General features: G+C 41.8%; 1 protein-coding gene across 1 annotated transcript in view; it reads left to right on the top strand.

The window, feature by feature from the left end:
- The window catches only part of LOC123515360, a 26,572-nt gene extending 10,012 nt beyond the window's left edge, over window positions 1-16,560 (top strand). Inside the window, exons 3-7 of the mRNA XM_045273861.1 lie at window positions 14,155-14,284; window positions 14,639-14,784; window positions 15,228-15,351; window positions 15,534-15,689; window positions 16,100-16,560. Of these exons, the coding sequence (XP_045129796.1) occupies window positions 14,155-14,284; window positions 14,639-14,784; window positions 15,228-15,351; window positions 15,534-15,689; window positions 16,100-16,508 (965 nt within the window). The 3' untranslated portion in view covers window positions 16,509-16,560. The remainder of the gene's footprint in view (window positions 1-14,154; window positions 14,285-14,638; window positions 14,785-15,227; window positions 15,352-15,533; window positions 15,690-16,099) is intronic.
- The last annotated feature ends 1,011 nt before the right edge of the window (window positions 16,561-17,571 follow it).

The following is a 17,571-nucleotide window of genomic DNA, read 5'->3' as shown; positions in this document are numbered from 1 at the left end:
AGAGAAAAAGAGGCAGTTATCGTCGTTGTTATTGTTTTTTTTTATTTATGGGATGACAAAGGGAGAATAAACACCATGAAGTAAAGTTCCAGATTGATAAAGACAAAAGAGTAGGTGTCAAAAGAATAAGGAGAAAAAAACTCGTAAAAAGGAGAACTAGAAGTGAAAGAAGAGGGTGAAAAAACGTAGGTTTAAAAGAAATAAACATGGAAGGAGTAGAAAAGCGAGAAAGAAATAGATTTAACCCTATCAATACCATGCACGATTTTCATATTCATTCAAGTTACTATTTGGCGATTTTATACAGCTTCAGAAACTTATGTGGCGATTAAAACATTAAAGACTCTGGTCATTAATCTTCTGACCTCCATAGGCCCTTCCTACTGCAAATAAAATCGTCTAATCATATCCAAAAATTCACGGTAGAAATGGATCACAATATTGAAGGGGTTAAAAACATTAAGCATGAAAGAAGAAGGAGAGGGAAAAAAAGACAGGAAAAATCAAGAAGACTCTAAGTATAGGAGTAGAAGAAGAGGTATGGAATAGATATGGAAGATGGAAAAGGAGAAAAGACATAGTTAAGAGAAAAAGGAGTGAAAGAAGAGGTAGATAAAAACACGCAAATTTAAGAAGACTAGGCATGGAAGGAGGAGATGAGGGAGAGAGACACAGATGGATAGAAAGACAGATCATGTCAAGCACAGATGGGAGTGGCGAGAATAATGAGGTGCTGAGGTCGCTTTGGTCTCGGGAACGCGGCGAAACAGACCTTGCAGAGTTCAGATATGATGGAATCTCTCTCTCTCTCTCTCTCTCTCTCTCTCTCTCTCTCTCTCTCTCTCTCTCTCTCTCTTTCTCAATCATATTATATCTAAAAAAAGAACTGATCGCTGTCGTTCCACATCATAAAACATGTGATGCAATTTTGTTCAGTTACAAGAGAGAAGAGAGAGAGAGAGAGAGAGAGAGAGATTCCTAGCTTCAACCAATTTACCCTTTTTCTCGTTTTCTGTCTATCTTTCCTTCTCACCTCTCCTTTTCTGCATCACGTTCACCCCCTCTCTCTCTCTCTCTCTCTCTCTCTCTCTCAAATTGCATGGTAATGAAGCTCTTATAGCAGAGTGCCGTTAATTGTAAAGCAAACCCCACCTCTCACCCCCCCTCTTTCTCTCTCTCTCTCTCTCTCTCTCTCTCTCTCTCTCTCTCTCTCTCTCTCTCTCTCTCTCTCTCTCTCTCTCTCTCTCTCTCTCTCTCTCTATCTATCTATCTATCTATCTATCTATCTACACAAGGACACAGGGAGGGGTGCTTAGGGGGTGCCATGGGTGGGGTGTCGTGACCCGTGAAGTGGGCGGCGCCGGTTTAGTGGACAAAGTGCATCCGGTTGACACTAGTGAAATTGTTGTTGGCGGGTGTTGTTGTTGTCTCTGTGGCTTCCTTCCTTCCTTCCTTTCTTTCTATCTTCCTACTTTACTTCCTTTTCTTCCCTCCTTCCTTCCTTTCTTTTTTTTCTATTTTCCATCCTTTCTTCCTTTCTACCTTTTTTTCTATTTTTCTTCTTTTCCTTCTTCCTACTTTCATTTCTACTTTTCTTTCTATCTTCCTTCATGGCTTTCTTTCCTTCTTCCTTTCTTTCTTCATTTCTACCTTCCTTCTCATTCTACCTTCCTTTCTTTCTTCCCTTCCTTCCTTTTTTTATTCATTCCTTCCTTCATTCATTCATTTTTACCTTCCTTTCTTTCTTTCTTTCCTCTTTCCTTCCCTCCTTCCTTCCTTCCTTCCTCCCTTCCCCCCTTCCTTCCTTCCTTCCTTCCTTCCTTCCTTCCTTCGTTCCTTTCTCTCTATCTTCCTTCATTTCTTCCTTCCTTTCTTTCTACTTTCATTACCTCCTTCCTTCCTTCCTGCCATCATCTCTACCTTCCTTCTCTCCTTCATTTCTCCCTTCCTTCCTTCCTTCCTTCCTTCCTCCTGTTATCATGTCTTTGTTTTGTTTCTGCTTCCTTTGTTTTAATTTCTAAGTCAAATCCAGGGTTGTTTTTTATCTTCTTTTTTCTTTACATTCTCTTTCTTTATTCTCTTGTTTATGTGATTCTGTTTGTCTCATGCTGCTTTCTCTTCAGTTTTTCTTTGTTTCACTTCTTCGTCAAATTCGTTTTTTTTTTTTTTTTCATTTTATTGTCTTGTTTTGCTTCCTTCCTTCATTTCTTCACGTACTTTCACTTATTCCCACGTCCTTGTCCTCTTTCTTTTGGTGTTCCTTTTCCTTCCTCAAATTCTTCATCCATTCATTAATTTTCTCATCATTCGTCTATTTCTTCTTCACTGTCTTCTCTCTTCATCCTTCCTTTTCTCCTAAACTTTTCCCTTCCTATTATTTTTCCTTCTTCTCATACACACACACACACACACACACACACACACACACACACACAAGCGCGTAAAACAACAAAAAAGACAATAGGATTACGGCAACGTTAACAATTATACAAAAACTGGAACACATAGAGAGAGAGAGAGAGAGAGAGAGAGAGAGAGAGAGAGAGAGGCAAAGCGTTATCTTTTGGTGTTGTGACCTTTATTTAGTTTCGCATTTTCTCTAGTTTCCTCTCTCTCTCTCTCTCTCTCTCTCTCTCTCTCTCTCTCTCTCTCTCTCTCTCTCTCTCTCTCTGTTGGAGTCAAGTACATTCACACGAGACTTCTTCAATTCTCGCTCACTAATTAACCTTTTTTCTCTATCCATTTGTTCTGCTGGTGCTGCTTTTTATCTTTTGTTTGTAACCTCGCTTTTTATTTCCATTATATCAATCTTGTATGTTTTTATCTTTTTCCCTTTTGAATTTCAGTGTGTGTGTGTGTGTGTGTGTGTGTGTGTGTGTGTGTGTGTGTGTGTGTGTGTGTGAGTATGTGTGTTGCGTAATGTGAAAGGTGCGTGCGGGTCCGTCATCTCGTGTTGTCATTCAGGGCAAGATGTAGAGGGAGGGTGACAGATGAATGGAATGAGTGTGCATGGAGGCGCCGTGCTGTATGTCCCCCCTTGATGGATGATGAACGTCAAGGGAAGGCCATGCATGTGCAGTGTTGAGGAAAAATATGATGTCTTATCTTGGTTTATACTTTACACTTTTTTTCTGCATTATATCTGTTGTTCAAGACGTATACAAAGATCTCTTGAATTATTTGAATATACTCACTCGTATCTCTTAATCTCTTGACCACCATGACGCGTTTCCATATTCATTCTGCTTACTATCTGATGACTTTATACAGATTCAGAAACTCATGTGGGGCGAGTAAAATAGTGAAGACTGTGGCCATTAATCTTCTGACCTCCATAGAACCTTGCTAATGTCAATCAAATGGTCTAATAGTACACAGATTTCAAGGTAAAAGTGCAACCCAGTACTGAAAGGATTAAAGGTTACCTGTGAAGTTATGGTTTTGGCTTACTTAGTTCCTGATGTGTCTTGATGTTCCTGTCTTTAAGTATCCACCATCACCACCACCACCACCACCACCACCACCACCACCACCACCACCACCACCACCACTAACCACCACCACCACCATCACCTTTATTACCTCACTAATAAAACTCCCTTTCCCATGAAGTACAGAAAACATTCAGAAAAAAATGGATTAGAAAAAAAACTGAAGAAAGAAACACTTCAAACGCAACACACAGAACAAATGAACTACAGGAGAAAAAAAAACTGCTGAAAAATTGCTTTAAGTTCCTATGAAAAAATGTCCTTTACTGTGGAATATTCCCATGTTATGCCACGCCTCCTCCACTACCACCACCACCACCACCACCACCACCACACATCATCTCCCCTTCCCCTTTCTACCAAAACTCACCGTCTCTTTGCGCTACTTTACACAGCGTTCTTTCATCACCTTAAACAACAAACTTCTCACGAGCTGGGCAGGGAAGCGCAAGAGGGAAAGAGAGAATAAAAGAGTTGGGAAGTGTTAAGGGCGTGTGTCTCTTTGGTGTTGCCTGAGTTTTTCCAGAGAAGTAATATCGTAAGTTTTATGCCTGGGGAATTTAAGAGAACTCTGCAACTGGTGGCAGTGGTGGTGGTGGTGGTGGTGGTGGTGGTGGTGGTGGTGTTGAAGTGCATTGGTATGTTATTCAGAGTACTTCCTGGAGAATATGTATTGGTGTGTGTGTGTGTGTGTGTGTGTGTGTGTGTGTGTGTGTGTGTGTGTGTGTGTGTGTGTGTGTGTGTGTGTGTGTGTGTGTGTGTGTGTGTGTCGTGTTAATTTAATGCGTCTGGCTGCAAGTGGCGAGTCAAAGGGAGAAAAAGAATTATTAAGAGAAGTTTTAGAGTTTGCATGTCCAGAAATTATTTCCATGAACAGAATTCTTGTTACTTCGTGACACGGTCACCCACCCATCCACCCACCCACACACACACACACACACACACACACACACACACACACACACACACACACACACACACACATACACACGCGCGCGCAAGTGCGCGCTAGCGAGAGAGAGAGAGAGAGAGAGAGAGAGAGAGAGAGAGAGAGAGAGAGAGAGAGAGGATGTGTGCAAGGTTGCATGCTAACATGTCCTCTATCCTTTTCAAATGAATTTTTTTATTAGTAATTTCAATGTCAATTAACATCATATATATAGATTAATCAATAAATAGTATAATACGAAGAAGAATCTCCTGGTAGCAAAATTACCTTATCGACCTATAACTCAGTGGTCATGCAGTCAGTGCTGAGTCAACAGGGAGCTTTAAAAGGAGATTAGATATATTTATGGATGGGGATGCTAGATGGAATTAGGTAGCTTTGCTCATACAGGGACTGCCACGTGTAGGCCTGGCGGTCTCTTGTACCTTCCCTCTTTTCTTATGTTCTTATGTTTTTGTGTTCTTAAATACCGTTCAACCTCCGAATAGTGTTTTGTTACTGTTGTCAGTCAGAAATGGAATCGTCCTTGTCATCGTCGTCATTTTCCTATCTTCCTCCTCTCGTATTTCCACCATCACATCTATCGTCAGTGTTAGCGTCACAAGACTCACCACATCTATCGTCACAAAACTCACCACATCTATCGTCCTGTATTTCCATCACCACATCTATCGTCACAAAACTCGCCACATCTATCGTCAGTATTAGCGTCACAAAACTCACCCTGCCCTTGTCCTTGCGTCACGGAGAGCTAATTAAGGCTTGTGCTGTCCAGGTGTAAGTCCAGCGGAAAGCATTAGTTAAAAAGCGTCACTCTGACCTTCGCACACCATCCAGTATACGTCCCGCCACCCACAAGGCCTCACGCTAACACATCACGCCATACAAGGGTCATTTCAGTCACTTTCACCTCAAAACACTTATTCGCTCTAACTGATCATGTCCGCTGTATGGTTCGTTTGACGTGCGTTCAACATTCACTCGCCTGCATGTTTTTTTTTCACTCATTCATTTATGTTTCAATGTTGTTGTTTGATATTGCGTCTCATTGGGAGTATGAAGGGAAGGTCAAAGAGTGTGGGAGGTTTTTTTTCCCTTTTTCCTTTTTTTTTTTTTTTTTTGTTTAGGGAGGAAAGGCGAAAGTTGAGGGGATGGCTTGATGGGTGAGGAGAAAGGCCAGATAAGGGAAGCGGTAAGCACGATTGATAACTGTGTGTATATGTGTGTTTCTCTCTCTCTCTCTCTCTCTCTCTCTCTCTCTCTCTCTCTCTCTCTCTCTCTCTCACCTTCCACCTTATTCGCCCAGACTATTATCTTTTTTATCTTTCCCTCATCTCTTTATCTCTCCCTTCCTCTCACATCTCCCTTCTATCTTCTCTCCTCTCTCTCTCTCTCTCTCTCTCTCTCTCTCTCTCTCTCTCTCTCTCTCTCTCTCTCTCTCTCTCTCTCTCTCTCTCTCTCTCTCTCTCTCTCTCTCTCTCTCTCTCTCTAACGCACTTCTTTCCTCCTCTTTTTCCTACCGTCTCTCCCTTTCCCCAGCCAATTGATGTATTCCCTATCTCTCTTCTCTTCTTCTCTCCCTTTCTTTCCCTTTACTTCTTGTTCATCTCCGCTTCTCTCCTTTCCCTTTCTTTTACCCAAGTTTCCTTTCTCCCACTAGCCTCCCCCTCCTCTCCTTTCCTCTTATCAGTCTACCCTACACCCTTCCTCTCTTTCCCTCCTCCTCCTCCTCCTCCTCCTCCAATCCTCTTGTTTACTCCCACTCCTTCTCTTCGCCTCCTCCCATCTACCACCCACTCTTCCTTCCCCTTGCCTTCTCACCTTCCTCCTCCCTTCTCCTTCCCCTCCCCGCCCCTCCCAGACGAACGGGACAGGAACACGCCATGCAGATTTCCCGCAACAACGCTGCAACACGCCACTCCGATGTAGCGCCTTCCTGTTAATCATGGATGAAACAAGGGGAAAGATGCCCCCTCCCTGTTCTCCTCCTTGCTGACTGCCTTCCCTGCCTCTCCCTCCCTCCCTCTTTCCTTCTGTGTGCCTCCCGCTGACTTTCTCTCTTTCTCTCTCTCTCTCTCTCTTTCTCTCTTTCTCTATCTCTTACACTCGCTTGATCGTCTGTAACTCAAATTTTACATGCATTTTTTTTTTCAGTTCAATTTTTTTTTCCCAGTAGGCATCGTTGTCCAATTTGTCTCGGTTTTTTGCTTCCTTTCCTCTCTTATTTAACGCAATTGTCTCGTAAAATATTGGCTTCTTGTAATTTTCTAAAGCGACGGTAACTGCTTCGTTCTCTTATTGATCGAATCTTCATTGTATCAATTTTATTATCATTATTAGTTTCGTTTGGCGTGCGTGTGCTTGTGTATGTCTGTGTGTGTCTGTGTGTCTGTGTTGAGCTTTGGATGTCTGATACCAGACAGAGAGAGAGAGAGAGAGAGAGAGAGAGAGAGAGATTTGTTATTTAATTTTTCTTAACCCTTTCAATACTGGGACACATAATTACCTTGAGTTTTGGTGTGTTTAGACGATTTTATTGACATTAGGAAAGGTCTATGGAGGTCAAAAGATTAGAGTCCAAAGCCTTCACTATTCTAATCTCCACATGAGTTTCTGAAGCTGTACAAAATCACCAAATAGTAACCAGAATGAATATGGAAATGCGTCATGGTACTGAAAGAGTTAAGTTCTTGTTTTTAACCCTTTCAAATAAGAACTATACATGATATTCTTTTGTTGGATTACTTTTTTCTTCTCATCCTCCTCTCCTTTACTCCTGTCCTCCTCGTGTCATTACTTCATGCCCATCTTTCTTCAACTACTACATCACCTGTCTGTTCCTTTCCCCCGGCGTCCCTCCTTGCCTTCTCATTTGGCCGCCGTGATGGTGCTGGCGCGGCCTTCAATCTGAGCGATGATGGGGCTGAGGATAAGATGATGATGATGGTGATGGTGCTGGCCGGATTACTAGGAGACGAAGGTAGAGGAGGAGGAGGAGGAGGAGCAGGAGGAAGAGAATGAGGAAAGTAATAAGTCCTCGGTATGAAAGGAAACAAAAAAAAGGCTAAAGGCAAAAAGGAAAATTTCAAGGTTAGTTTTTTTTTTTAATCGATGGCAAAAATAGAGAAATAATAAATCTGTAGAATAAAAGTTAGAAAAGTAAAAGAAAACTAAAGAAAAGAAATTGTCTGTTGAAACGTGACTAAATTGTAAATAAAAAAAGATAATAGCAGCGAAATATAAAAGATAGTAAAAATAGTAGTGGTAGTAGTAGTAGTAGTAGTGGTAGAAGTAGAAGTAGTAGTAGTAGAAGTAGTAGTAGTAGTAGTAGTAGTAGTAGTAGTAGTAGTAGTAGTCGTAGTAATAGTAGTAGTAGTAAAAGTAGTAGAAGAAACAGTAGCAGAGTTGATACTACTTTTATTCAGAAAAAAGTAAAAGTTTAGTGTTACGAGGAAGAAGGAGTGTAAGAAGAGGAAGCAAAATAGACAAGAATGAGATGTATTTGAAGGAGCCATTGTGTCGTGCTTCGTTGACTTCAAGACGCTTCATTCATGAGAATCAAACCACTGTCATTTTTAGTCTGTTCACATATTCTTTTATTCGTGATTCTCTTTTTTTTTTTTTTCCTCTTATACATTTATATATTTGTCATTGTACATTACCATCCTTTGACTCAGCTGGCCCATTCATTATTAATTTAATTGTCTGTACGTTATTTGATATACTCTTGTTCATGTCTTTATTTACTAATGTATACTTAAATCTAATTGAAGGACGGAGAAGAAATTATTGTTGGTCGTATACTCTCTCTCTCTCTCTCTCTCTCTCTCTCTCTCTCTGACGGTTATTCCCCTACCATCAATTATGGCTTTCCCTCCCCGACTATTCTTTTTTTTCTTTTTCCATTCTTCCTCACCCCCCATCAATATCCTTTCTCCCTCCCCCTTTCCCTGTTCTCTTCCCCCAGTTTCCACCCCCCCCTCACCCTCCGTCACACCTGCCTATGACCCCCACCTGACCTTTAAACAAACTCTTTCACACCTTACCTTTGTGTCCCTCGGTGCTAATGAGTTAATTGTCCAACTGTGTGTGTGTATGTGTGTGTGTGTGTGTGTGTGTGTGTGTGTGTGTGTGTGTGTGTGTGTGTGTGTATCTGTCTGTCACGAGTCAAGCGTTAGTCGATATTATTGTTCCCTCTTCCCTCATTTATCCTCTTGTTCCCACCCTCTCCTCCCCTTCTTCCCTCCCTCCCTCCCTCCCTCCCTCCTTCCCTTTGTCCTCCCCACAGGTGAGTTTTCCCCTCAGTGTGCATAACGGTGACTCACTTCAGAGAGAGGTTAGGGGAGAGAGAGAGAGAGAGAGAGAGAGAGAGAGAGAGAGAGAGAGAGAGAGAGAGAGAGAGAGAGAGTGAAGGAAAAGGTAAAGAAAAGAGAAGATGAGAGGACAGAAAGAACTATATTAATGAAAAAAGGTGAAACACATGGAAACAAATAAGAATAATGAAAGAAAATAAAAGAGAAGATAAAAAGATAGATGGAGAGAAGCGGGAGAGGATTATGTAGAGAAATGAGGAGGGAGGAATAAGAGTAGAAATAGAGAAGAAAAAAATGGCATAGAAAAATGGTAGAAGGAAGGAGGAGAGGAGGGAGGAAAAATGAGAAGAGGAGAGGGAGAGAGAAGAAGGGGGAGGATAAAAGGAGAGAGAAATTAAAGTCTCATTACGATAGATGTGTATATGAGAGAGAGAGAGAGAGAGAGAGAGAGAGAGAGAGAGAGAGAGAGAGAGAGAGAGACCCGTCTCCTAATTACTAGTACGCAGGTGTTTTTTAATTGACAGGGGAAGTTAATAGCTCTCTCTCTCTCTCTCTCTCTCTCTCTCTCTCTCTCTCTCTCTCTCTCTCTCTCTCTCTCTCTCTCTCTCTCTCTCTCTCTCTCTACACACATCCTTTCTTTCACATCTCCTTATCTCTAACTTCATAACTTTAATTCTATACTTATCTCTATCTATCTTTATCTCCACGTTGAAGTGAAGACAGGTGTGGCTGCCGTGAGGGGCGGTGCGTTAATTAGAGAACAGGTACAGTTGGGACAGGTGGAAAGGGGAAGGGCAGAGGAAGGGAGAAGTGTGCTGCTGGAAAGGGATTGTTTTGATATAGTAGTTGTCTCCCCTTCATATTATATCCTTCCCTTCCTCCTGCTTTTATTCCTCCTCCTGTTTTCTTTACTCTTGTTGTTGTTGTTGGTGGTGGTGGTGGTGGTGGTTGTGGTGGTGGTGGTGTTCTTATGCCTACCACCACCATCTTGTTTTCCTCAGATTGTGGTGGTGGTAGTGTTGTTGGTGTTTTTTTTTTTTTGTAATTGTAGTAGTAGTTGTTGTTGTTGTTATTATAGTAGTAGTAGTAGTAGTAGTAGTAGTAGTAGTAGTAGTAGTAGTAGTAGTAGTAGATAGTTGTGGTTAGCGTGTTGATTTTACTCCCATTAAAGACTTAGGAGAAGATTATCGAACATACTTAGTAACACGAAAGACGGAATCTCTCTCTCTCTCTCTCTCTCTCTCTCTCTCTCTCTCTCTCTCTCTCTCTCTCATTTCCGTTATTTTTTTTCTCCTTTTTCGCGTTTCTTCAGAGTGTGTGTGACGTCAGTGACTATTTTTAGTATACTCTCTCTCTCTCTCTCTCTCTCTCTCTCTCTCTCTCTCTCTCTCTCTCTCTCTCTCTCTCTCTCTCTCTGTCTCTCTGGAGCGGTGCGCATAGTGGAAGAGGAGAAAGAGTCTCAGTAAGGATTAACTATGGAAAAAAGAGGGAAAGGAATAGAGAGAGGAAAGGATGAGGAGGAGGAGGAGGAGGAGGAGGATAAGGAGTCGCCCATTACGCCCTACGGTCTGGATTCACCCAAGGACGACTCATCAGATGCGCCAGGTACGATTACTGAGAGAGAGAGAGAGAGAGAGAGAGAGAGAGTATAGTAAAAATCGCTCCAGATTAGTGATTCCGATTTATGGAGAATTACTGACGCCTTGTTTTCTTTCTTTCTTTTCTTGAAGCTACGAGTATTGTTATTAGCTGTAAGTCACGAGGTTCAGGATGAGTCAGGCCTCAGTTAGTGTTGTGTGGAAAGAGTTAGTGAGTTAATTGTACGTCACGATATAGTTAGTTAGTTAGTTAGTTAGTTGTACGTCACAAAGTTCAGGATAAGCCATGCCGTTAGTTAGTATCGTGTGGAATTAGTTAGTTAATCCCTTACGGTCTCCAGTGACGCTTGACTTTCTCCTGTGTACTTTCTGTGGTTTGCTTTTAGTGACTGTGTACCTTCTGTGGTTCTGTGTAGTTTGTGTGGTTTGTGTACCTTCTGTAAATTTTGTGTGTGTTTATTTCGTTGGCTCGTTTTTTTTTTTTTTTTTTTTTTGAGGGGGGGGTGTTAGTGTTACGTAACTGTGATTTTTAACAGAGTATTGTGTTGTATGTTGTTTTCATGTTTCTGGCATTTAAAATTTTGTGTGTGTATTTCGTTTGGTCCCTTTTCTAATTTTTTTTCCTTTTTTTGTTTTTTTTTTTTATTTAGTATTACGCAACTTTGATTTTTAACAGGATATTGTGTTGTATGTTGTTTTTTTTGTGTGTGTGTTTCTAGCACTTTAAATTTTCTGTGTGTCTACCCTATTTTTAAGTAAGTCTTGCGTAACTTTAAATTTCAACAGGGTATTACATTGTGTTGTTTCTTGTTTCAGGCGTTTTAAAATTTTGTCTGTTTCTATTTTGTTTACTACCTTTTTTTTTATTAAGATTTACGTAATTTTGACTTTTTGCAGAGTATTGTGTTGTGTGCTGTTTCGTGTTATAGGCCTTACTCATTTCATCTTTATTTTTCATTGCTACCTTTTTAATTAAGTGTCACGTAACTATGAATTTTAAAAAGGATATTAATAGACACTTCTTGCCACAACAACTGCCTTCTTTGTACATTTTTGTCTTGTGTTCTTATATATTTTATGCTTTACAAGGAAGTGTGAGGTAACTACAATTTCAAGATTTTAGTGTTTAGTTCATTCCTTCCTCTAGTGACAGTCTGTGCGAGGTCTTCTCTCTCACACGTAGACTTGCCAATGGTGGTCATCTCATACCTCAATTTAGACTCATCATGTTGTAGTAATTTCGAGACAATGATGATAAATGTATGGACGAGTATTTATCAGCCTCATTATATCCAGAAAATTGGGAAGATAACACTGTTTGTGGAGTCATAAACATAAATAACACACACACACACACACACACACTCTCTCTCTCTCTCTCTCTCTCTCTCTCTCTCTCTCTCTCTCTCTCTCTCTCTCTCTCTCAACCTTTTACTTTCGCCTTTTTAAACGTATATTCTTATTTACATAACATGCATTGTCACTTTTACCTCCTCCTCCTCCTCCTCCTCCTCCTACCCCTTCTCCGCCTCCTCTTTTCCCTCCTTCTCCTTCTCTTCCTCCTCCTCCTCCTCCTCCTCCTCCTCCTCCTCCTCTTCCTCCTCCTCCTCCTCCAATACACGAAAGTAAAAACAATAGCATATCATTCCCTCCTTTCCTCCCTCCCTTCCTTTCCTCCTTCCATTCTTCTTATTCCTCCACCTAATTTTCCCTCTCCTATCTACTTTCCCTCTTATCTTCCCTTCCTTCCTTTCTATCTTACCTACCTCTCCTCCTTGCGCTGTTTCCCCTGTTTCTCTCTGCTTTCCTTCCTCACCTTGACAATGAGACTTGATTGTTCACCTGCTTCGCCTAAAAGTCAAGGTGAACTGTTATGGTAGAGGTGAGATTAGAGGGCTGGGCTGCGCTAAGTCTGGATTAGGAGAGAAGGAAGGGCGTCTCGTCAGCGTCGTCTGGCAGATGGAATTAATTGGATGGATTAATAAGAGGATGAGAGAGAGAGAGAGAGAGAGAGAGAGAGAGAGAGAGAGAGAGAGAGAGAGAGAGAGAGAGAGAGATTACAGGTGAATTAATTAAAGGTGACTCATCTCTTTCTGTTGTTACAAGAGAGTTACTAGTGTTTCTCTCTCTCTCTCTCTCTCTCTCTCTCTCTCTCTCACTAAGGTGTTCAAAAAGAGGAACAGGAGGAGGAGGATAAATTATACTACTTTAATAATGTAAAAGAAAGAAGAGGAGGAGTATGTGGAGGAAGAGGTGGAGGGTGAATTGCGGGAGTGACACCTTTACGACAGGTGACAGACAGCCAGAACAGTGACCTTGAGGCTGCCAGGTGTAACGTCACTTAATTTTTCTCCACCAATATCCCGAAGAAGAAAAAGAAGAAAGTGAATAAATGAAAACCTGCATTTGTTTTTTTCATTTGCATTATTAGTTTTCTTTTATTGGTACAGCATTATTGTTTATATTGTTATGGACACACACACACACACACACACACACACACACACACACACACACACATAGTCTCGTAAAGATAAATGGTAATATATATGCAAAACATCATATTTTTCTCACTTCAGCTTGAGAAATCTCTTTGTTATATGTAAAACAATTCCTTCTTTTCTTATACTTGTTTTTTACATTCATAACTAAGGCTGGACCCTCTATTTCTCTTTATAGGTGTTTCTCATTGCCATAAGTATTTCTTTATTGCATATTTCTTTTCTTATATTTGTTTTTGCTTTTATAACTAAGATTGGATCTCTCTGTGTTTCTTCTTAAGTGTTTGTCATTGCCACAAGTATTTCGTTATTGCTGTTTTCAGTATATTTTCCGTTGTTTTAATCTTAACTCTATCACAAACTTCTTTTATGATTTTTCCTTCTTTTTTTAATTTCCACCACGTTAAACTCGCATATTTACACATATGTTAATATTTCGTTGTTACGTAGTGTTTATACTTTCACTTCAATACAAACTGGACCATGTAAGTGCGTATGAATGTGTATGACTATTGTGAACTCATTTACCGTTGTCTGTTCCGCCGTCCTACATCCTTTTTTTTTCTGTCTCTCTCTCTCTCTATCTCCCATCCGTTCTTATTTTTCGCTGTGCTATTTCAAAAGGCAGGGATGAACTAGCGATTTCCTAACACCTGTGTCATTTCCCCAGGCACACATCCCTTCACTTACAGCCCATCATCTCCCTCTACAGCCCATCTCTTTCCTTACAGACAGCCTTTCTCTTACAGCATCACAACACATCCCATCCCCTGCAGCCCATCCCTTTCTCTACATCTCATTCTATCATTACAGTCCATCTCTCTCCCTACACTCATTCCTTTCCATTCATTTCCACCCTTCCCCAGCACTTCCCTCGTTTCCTATCTCTATGATGCGCTGATGTAACTGTAAAGGTGTGCTTCCTGTGTGTTTCCTAATTTTCACCTCTCCTATACTGTACACCTGCTTCCATATCCGCTTCCTCCTCACTCCCTATCATTTCTGACTCTCTTTCTGCCTCCCTACCTTCCTTCTTGGCTTCTTCCCTCACTTCCTCTCTTCTTTCGAGTTTTGGAGCTGCGAAGATTGATGGAGAGAGAGAGAGAGAGAGAGAGAGAGAGAGAGAGAGAGTGTGTGTGTGTGTGTTTGAGAGTGACGGGGGACATATGTACAGTACACCCACCATCCGCTTCCTCTTCCTCACACACACACACACACACACACACACTCTCTCTCTCTCTCTCTCTCTCTCTCTCTCTCTCTCTCATAAATAAAGTAGCAATAACTCACATATTTTTGCAGGCGGCGCGCTGTCAGCAGAAGGAGATGGCACGCAGCACCTCACTCGTTGCATCAGGATGGCCGAACCGTTGGTCAAGAGTCCAGATTACATTTTCCCGCTCACCACCAGGGACATCGAAGCAGTGTGCAAGTAAATATGATAGATTTTTTGGTAGGAAATAAGGTATATTGGCGGGCAGGGGTCCTCAGGCTTGAAAAAAAAAAAATAGATTCATGAAAGAGTTAGGAAGGAATTGTTTTTGAATAGAGTGGTAGGTTAACAAACTTGGTAATCAGATTGTTAGTGCTGTGAGATTAGGAAACTCTAAAAGATGATTGGACAAATTTATGGATGGCGATGGCGGGTAGAAATAGGTAGGTATATTTTATCCAGGGACTGTCTCGTATAGGCCGGATGGGTCCTTGCATTTTCCCTTATTTTCTTATGTTATGTTATTAAATTATTGAGTTTTCTACATTTGTTTTTGTACTTTTTTTCGTGGAGGCTTTGGGAGAACTTCGTGTACTGCGTCAAGGAGTACGCCATGACCCACCTGACGACGTCGCAGCAGCGGGAGTTCTACCAGGTGATCGACAGCTCCATCAAGTCTGCTAACGAGCTGTGCATGAATGATCCCGAGTATATGAGAGGTAAGAAAGCTACAAAATATGTTCTTGCATGATTTTCACCGAAGTAGGTTTCACTAATCGTCAATCCTTTTACGTATATAATATATCTTTTTTTTTCCAACATAGCAATATCGGTTGTGAAATGGAGTGGTTACAGGTCACAGATATTATGTAACGCTGTAGTCGTCTGGATACTGTTATCTTTTTCTGGTGTCAACTGATAGCATAGCATAGCGTATAGAGTGGCCACCTTCCTTGCAGAGTCGCTTGTCTGCAGGTAAATCCATATGTGTGGTGGAAGTAGATCTGTTAGCTTTTCTCTTGTAGCATTAGTCATAGTTAAGGTACAGGTGATAGAAAATGTGTGTGTGTGTGTGTGTGTGTGTGTGTGTGTGTGTGTGTGTGTGTGTGTGTGTGTGTGTGTGTGTGCGTGTGCTAAAGTACGTGTTTCTTCATCTTTACAGCGTACCTGGGCAACGCGCCTTGCTTGAGAAGGGTATCCACTAACAGTTCTCTCTGCGGGGGTCAGTACCGATATATGGCGGAAGTGGTGCAAGGTCTAACGGCCACCGATGCGCAAGTCTGCTGGTGAGTCTAGAGTGGGTGGCAACATAATAACATCCATAGAACTATTCTCTGTTTTTCGTAGTAACTTGAGCGTTCCTTTATGATTATTACAGTTTTAGTCTTCAATACTTCGTTCAGTGTGTCTTAGATTTCTTCCAGTATTTTTCCGGTTCCTCAGTCATGACACCACAACCTCTCCACAGCGCCCACCTCAAGTTTCGGGAGTGCGTGTTGCAGAGAACGCCGCGAGAGTGTGACGGTACGGGAGGAGCTCCTGAGAACGGTCCGCCTTCACACTTCATGCGTGCCTTACTAGACCGTGCCCTTGGTTACCTCCTGCAGAAATGTCAGAACTTTGTGTGAGTATGTCCTGGCGAAAGAGAGGAAGGTACAGGGACGCGATGTGACAGGATTAGTAATATGTGTGGGGGATAAAGGAAGAAGTAGCTTATTCACTATGTTTACTTATATATTTCACACACACACACACACACACACACACACACACACACACACACACACACATACATTAATACTACTAAAAGAAAATATATAACTATGCTAGTTTAAGTGCACCTAACGCCCCCGCCATAGAAATGTATATATCTAGAATACGGTGCAAGAAAAGATAGAAGTAAGGAGTGTGGATCAACTTTATGGATAAACAGGATATATATACAGTATCAACAGTCTTGTATACAACAGTCAAACAAACAGTATATACACATGTCTTACTGTCTTACTAACTGTTTCACCTTACTCACCACAGCCCTAACTCGAGAGACTGCCCACCAGGAAACTTTGAATCACTTTCCACCACCACCACCACCACTGTTGCTCCGGACAAGGCCACGGACACGGGACTGGACGGCGGTGGTGCTTTTGGCGGTGCGGGTACGAATGTGGACAGCGGTGCGGGCAGTAATGGTAATTCCCACAACCATCTCGGACCCGTGACACCGAGCAGCGTTCCCTCTCCAACCCACAGCAGCCCACACACACCACGCTTCACCTGGACCACGCCAAGCACCGCTCAAGTCACCTCTGATCCGTCGCTGAGTCTCGCGGGCAACAGTCTCTTCGGGGCGGAAAGTCAGCAGTATCGTGGCTCTGGGAAAGTTGTAGTGCCGTCCGTGACTCTTCTCTCTCTCTTTATCTTCGTCCTAGCTTCCGTCTAAATCGTGGTTGCGGCGCCTCGGGTTCTCTCTGTTCGTCTGTCCGTCCGTCCGTTTCTGTCCGAGATGTTTCGTGGTATGTATAATGTAGGTTTGAAGTGTAAGTCAGGGTTGGCATGCTACTTTTGTATACGTTTATTGCTCTGCTCTGCCCCCTTTTTTTTTCTTATTTACATGGAACACACACACACACACACACACACACACACACACTATTATACTATTCATGTTCCTTCGACACATTTAGCTCATATATCAGAGGCCTAGTGGAGCAGAGCGAACAACCAGAGAGGCACCGCGTCCTCAGCTGCATTTAGATACATGATAGGAAGAATGGGGATAGGAGATGAACGAACCCGGCAGCCCTTTATAAACGCACAATCCTACCCATATACGTACATACTCGTCCTTGTCGAGGCGTACACAGCTGTGCCTCGATAGGTGGCACCTTGTCCTGCATCGTAAGTCTTCCTCAAAATTACTACAACATGAAAACAAAAAACGAAAGAAAAGCTCGTGCCGTGAACCGGGACAGACTCAATGCACAGCAGGGTTTTGTAGTAGAAAATGCTTAATGTAAGTGTAAATAAAACATTTTTAGAATATCACTTTTGCACTTCACATATATTTTAAAAACAAAAGACAGGTGATAAGTCTGGTCCAGTTGACAGCACTGAAAAAAAAAACTTAATTAGTGGATGTACTTTTAAGAACCAATTTGAAACTAACTTTTTTTTTTTTTTTTTTTTTGCCATTTGTGTTCACGTTGGTGCAGGTAACGCGTAGTGTAGTGAACATCACTTATGACAGGGGAAGATAAATTTTATATGGAATGAAAATACAGACAAGGAAGTTCCCAGTCTAGGCAGAGCTGTGTACTTTTATAAATGATGATGTAAAAAATCTATTTAGTGTAAAGAGAGATTTCACTTAGCGCAGGGTGAGAGTGGGCTGGGTGAAGGTGTGCTGCTTGGGTAGTGGGCTGGTCACTGACCTATGCTCTGGAAAGTGAGCTCAATAGGGAACACAGGCCGTCCCTGCTGCCAGGCTCCCTTCACCACTATTG

The sequence above is a fragment of the Portunus trituberculatus genome, chromosome 39 (genome assembly GCF_017591435.1).
Source record: "Portunus trituberculatus isolate SZX2019 chromosome 39, ASM1759143v1, whole genome shotgun sequence".
Taxonomy (NCBI): domain Eukaryota; kingdom Metazoa; phylum Arthropoda; class Malacostraca; order Decapoda; family Portunidae; genus Portunus; species Portunus trituberculatus.
This window is presented reverse-complemented; position numbering and strand designations above follow the sequence as displayed.